This window comes from Sinocyclocheilus rhinocerous, unplaced genomic scaffold (assembly GCF_001515625.1).
Source record: "Sinocyclocheilus rhinocerous isolate Xijiao unplaced genomic scaffold, SAMN03320098_v1.1 scaffold1112, whole genome shotgun sequence".
Lineage (NCBI taxonomy): Eukaryota > Metazoa > Chordata > Actinopteri > Cypriniformes > Cyprinidae > Sinocyclocheilus > Sinocyclocheilus rhinocerous.
The window spans coordinates 970,379-976,062 of NW_015657961.1; the positions used below are offsets into that span (position 1 = coordinate 970,379).

A 5,684-nucleotide genomic window follows, 5' to 3' on the forward strand; every position below is an offset into this window, starting at 1 on the left:
TTTTACACCGTGTCTACGGACGTGAGCGGCGCGGCGCAACAAATCCCCGACAGAAAACTGTTGCCGGGTTCTATTTATGACGTGCTGACACAAATTTCAAATGGTTTTCAACGGTCGTTTGATCGCGTCCAGTGTAGGCAGACTTTAGCTGTTGTAGACACGGTGTTACTCACCTATTGAGAAGAAACAAAACCTCGGCGTCCGATCGCAGGCCTCCGCTCGTTGAATTCTCTCCAGTGCTGGAAAGCTGATCCGATATTTACACGGGTCCTACTTCTTGACTTATCGTTCCGCAGACGTTTTCCTCCTTTGTTTTTTATCCGCCATCTCTTTTTTCTAAAATGATTCAAATCTCCAATTTGAATGAATCTCCAGTCAAACTGGATCCTTTCTTGAAATCAATTGAATGTTCTTCCTTTCACTGAATCGAATGGAAGCATTTACTCCTCACAGAGTTGCAGCTTATAGACAATTACTGTGGATGTTCCTGTATATATATATCATGTGTTGTCATGACAACTCTTTGCAAGCATTCTGAACCAGCCTGTGAAAAACATGCCGATTTTCATGTTTCAAAATGTAGCAAACAACGGCAGGAACACATTCCTTACTGTTGTTTGTCACATTTTGAAATATTTCAGACGCCCGCATGCCTCTTTAGAGTAATCACTCATTAAGCTGAACGTGAGTGTGTATGAGTTAGCACTGCGAAATGACTCTTATTTCCTGTATCCTGCAGAAAGAGAGCCAGATTTTTGAAAAAAGAAGCTTCATAAAGACTCTTTCTCATGAAAACACTTTGCTCTCTGTTGGGGGAGACTGACGTTCCCTTGTTGGACTGCATGTTTGGGTTAGCGGGCATGCGCTTTCTCTGTCAGGAGATTTTAAGAAGCTTTATTAGCATCATAAATGAGGGATTACATTACCAAAGCGTTAATAAACATCACACACATATAGGCTACACCCACGCAAATGCAGTTAGGATAGCAGTGTAAAGTAAGTTTGAATATTCGTTTGCTGTGTACATGTCTCTGCTCCTCGCGCTGCTCAATAAGACATGGGCTCTTGTATCAAATACAGTCACTTGTCTTTGACCGCACAATCCTCTCAGCTTACACACACGGGTCTTTCTGAGAGTGAACTTCTCATGTTACTGAACGCACCCTCGTTTAGGAATATTTGTTTCTGAACTGAGAGGAAGAAAGCAATGAAGAGGAGACAGAAAGGGACTTTAACCTGGTCTGGTTTCTTTTGTGTGTGGAGGAAGACAGATTGTGATGGTTAGAGATGTGGAAGCATCACTTCTCTCCGCAGAAGAGACTCCGTGTGAAAAAGGGCTGGGCTAAGCAGGTAGAGTCAGCGCTGAGTGGTTCATTACTGTGGTATATTGTGACATCATGACTTTGTTTGGCCTGCAAAATCAAGCAGTTACTTATTCATTGTAGACTGTTTTGAGTGATGAAAATATTTATGTTATCTATTTAAATTAATTTATTAGAGTTGATTGCAGGTTTTCAAAACCCCTAAACTTTGGCACATAGCACCTGTACACTTTATGTTACACAGATACACTTGTCTTTTCTAAGCAGCTAAAGGACCTCATAAAATCATATTTGGGGATTCTGTGGCTAGTTCATGTGCTTTGAGGCCAAGCAGATATTAAAGGGGTCATATGGTGCTTTTTTAAAGATCATTATTTTGTGTATTTGGTGTAACAGAATATGTTGACATGCTTTAATGTTCAAAAAACACATTATTTTTCAAATACTGTACATTATTGTAGGTCCTCTATGCCCCGCCTCTCTCAAACACGTTGTTTTCTACAAAGTCCCTCCTTCCGACAAGCGCAGTCTGCTCTGTCTTAATATAAAAAACTCTTTATGATGTTTATGATTCATCCAGCATTACAAAGATTTTTGTCCAATAAATAATAGTTATTAATATGTATAAATTTTAAGTTTTTAAATGTATTGTATTCATTATTAACTTTTAATTTTTTATATTAGTATAATTAGTATTAGTATAATTTGCATAATAATCATGTTTAATATGCAACAAATAAGTAATATTTAATATAATATTAGTTAATAATAATAATAATCATAGTAATTATTATTATTATGATTACTACTAATAGTTGCATTATAATATTATATCTATAAAATATGATATTAAATATGGCTTAATCGTTGTATATTAAACATTATTATTATCATTATTGACTGATTATAATTCTATTAATAATAGTCCCTAATGTTCTGGTCATTCCTACAGATATATGGTTTGGGTATAATAATAATAATAATAATAAATAAATTTATTATTATTATTATTAGTAGTAGTAGTAGTAATAATATATTTTAGTATTATTATTTCTGTAAAATATATTAAATATTACTTATTGTATATTAAACATTTATTATTTCTATTATATATTATATAAAATATTACACAATAATTTTATATTGTGCATTATTACTGTGATGATTTTTTTAATTTAATTTTTTTATACAGGCCCCTGTCTGGAATGTGCATTTCAGGTTGATTGACAGATGTTGCTGTCCCATACTTCAGTTCACATTCTCCATGTGACTTTGACCTACAGTGTATCCGTGTTGTCTGCACTGATCGTGTGTGTGTGTGTGTAGTCCTGTCTGGGTGATGGTCTAGATTCAGGTGCGTTATCCTGATTAGTTAAACCCTCATTATGTGTGTGTGCTCTTCCTCATTGATTAGAATGTCCTGAGTCTGTGTGTGTGTGTTTGTTTAAGGTCCTGCTGTGGTAGAATACTTTTGCTTAAGCTAAAAGTCAAACAAAAGTTTACCGTGTTGTCTCGGTTTGTGTCTCTCTCTTAGGGTGAAGAGTACTGGGTTCAGGTGTACCGGCTGGAACACGGTGATGGAGGAATTCTTGACCTGGATGATGTTCTGTGTGATGTGGTCGATGACAAAGACAGAGTGAGACATGCAAACATTCAAACACACACTCTCACACTGCTAGCATTCTCTTCTAAAACGGGCAGCGCTCCTGTGTGTTGCTTTAGTAGTATATATTTTAGTTACAGGTATCAGATGACTGTTGTCTCCCAATAACCATGACCTAATTTGAGGCCGGACTCACAAACGCATACACACACTGCTCTGAACTCCAGTGATTCCTTTTGTTCAGGCATCAGTAGTGCTGTATGGAATCTGCAGCTGCAGAAACTCCACAGGTTTCCACAGAATTCCATCCTCCATCATTCATAAAATTCTACACATTCCCCTGCTTTTGTTTTTGTTTTTGAGGTATTTTAGATAATTTGCTAATGCCTTCAGCTACCAATTAGACAGCTACCAATAGTATTTAAATAGTATAGTATCTTTTATTATTATTATTATTTTTTTTAAATTGATCACATCTTTCGATATTGGGTACTTAATTTTGCATGATCATTTCTAATATTTTTTACAGTTAGATTTATCTTAAAGTTGATCTTTAAAAATGAATTAATTTAATAACACTGTTAATTGTAATCTTAAAAAAAAAAAAATCAATTTTCATAATGTAAATTATAATGTTGTGATGCCAATGACAATTATTTATTATTATTATTATATTAATAATAGTCTTTGTGATGTTGTTAATTTCCTTTTCCTTACACTTACGTGGCTTGGGTCCCTTTTTAATAATATCAGTAATATGTAAAATAATAAAAGCAAAAAATATTATTATTATACAAAATATAATTTTAAACCATTTAAAAATTGTAAACAATTTTTTTGTTTGTTTTTAGTCTTTAATTTTTGTTTTATTTTGACAAAATAGTGTACAATAATAATAAGAAAAGTTGTTGTTGGTGGTGGTGGTATCATTATTATTATTATTATTATTATTATTGGGAAATTGTAATTCTGTTAATAATAGTCTATATAATGTGGATTTTTCCTATACTTGTATGGCTCGAGTCCCACATTAAAATAAAAATGACAAAATTGTATAGAATTCTAATCCGTTATTGACCATAACATGAACATAATTACTGGCTTATTGGTATCGAGCAGAATGTTAATATTAACATGCATCTCGAATTAGTAGTATTGTACATTCAAAGTCTTAAAAGTAAACCGTTGTGAACATTTAATGAGCAAAATGAATGAATGAATGAATGATTAAAATGGCAAAGAGAGATTTGAGTTTTCTGCAGGGTAACTCTGCCCCCCTCTGGCCAAACACAGGCAGTGCGCTCTCTTCTTCACTTTGCAACATGTTGCTGACCCAGAACAGATGATATTGGCTTACCGAGACCATAGACACTTTGCTAGAATGTAGTTGTGTGTTTGATGTGGTGGGTGTGTCTGGGTGTGTGCGTGTTATTTTAGTTCTCTGTGTGAAATAAAAGACACTTCACATCTGTGCCTGAGGGAGCGTGTGAGATCATTCCACCAGAGTTACGCTCACACATTTATAGCTGATAGTGTCTAGTTTTACCTTAAAAAGACGATGCCTTCTATCAGCCAGTGTTTACGTTACATCCTGGTATCTCACACAGATTTAATGAATGACTCAGGCTGCACCTGTGGTCACAGGAAACACCGTCCGCAAACAGGAAGTGCTACAATACTGCTTTAATGTGGTTTAGTGTGACGCATTTAACCTACAATCACACAACAGCACAGAAACTCACACATGTATTTTAAACTCTCTGCACAAATGTGGACTGTCTAATATCAATGGTCCATAACCAGTTTCTATTAAAGGGGTCATATGATGCTGCTAAAAAGAACATTATTTTGTGTATTTGGTGTAAAGCCCGGGATGGACTACGCTTCGTCCACGGTGAAAGTTGATGTATTCCCTCAGCGACCAGCACAGATCAGCTCTAGGCATGACGAAGCGTATATCGTCCACTTTTGGAAGACCAAACAAAGTAGCTTCGCTTTCACAACGAAGCACACAGCGTCTTCACGACATGGCGGCAGCGTCAACAATACTACAGCGAGAATAAAAGTTACGCCTTCTTTCTTTGCGTGAACATTTGGGCGGCGTTATGCAAATCTTCCCACATCGTGACGTAGACATGTGGGGGCGTGTTAGAACGAGCCGTTTTAGGTAGGCGTGGCTGACTCTTAACTTTTATAAAGAATATCTCTTTGGATTTGAGACTTTAGTCTTTGCAACTTTACAGATCTTCTTTATGCACCAAGAGCTTGTAACACTCCAAAGAGAAAGGAAAAATTGAAATTGCATCATATGTCCCCTTTAAGACTTCTTATTAGTGACTTCTATTAATAAGTGCCTATTATTTTTGGTTTTTAGTTATAGTTTTTGGTTTTTAGTTTGATTTAGTTTTTAGTTTTTTAGTTTTTTTTAGAATATTTATTCTATATTTTAGTTTAAGTATTTTAGTAAATTAATGCATATAATTTAAATATGTTTTGTGGTAATTTAAATACTGTATGTAGTCCATATAATTCCAATATGTTTTACATGTTTTAGTTGTAAAATATTTTTTCTATATTTTAGTTTTTTTATAGTATTTTATATGTAGTTTTTCTTCTGCATTCTTTATTTTAGTTTTAGTATTTTTAGGTATCTTATCTTATCTTATCTTATCTTATCTTATATATATATGTATATGTGTATATATGTGTGTGTGTGTGTATATATATGTGTGTGTGTATATATATATATATATATATAT

The 5,684-nt window shown here is 34.3% G+C and overlaps 1 protein-coding gene across 1 annotated transcript in view; it reads left to right on the plus strand.

Annotated features, from left to right (window-relative positions):
• LOC107721697 (partitioning defective 3 homolog) overlaps nt 1-5,684 on the plus strand; it is a 102,337-nt gene that overhangs the window by 30,435 nt on the left and 66,218 nt on the right. Inside the window, 1 exon segment of the mRNA XM_074560112.1 lies at nt 2,857-2,958. Within this exon segment, the coding sequence (XP_074416213.1) occupies nt 2,857-2,958 (102 nt within the window).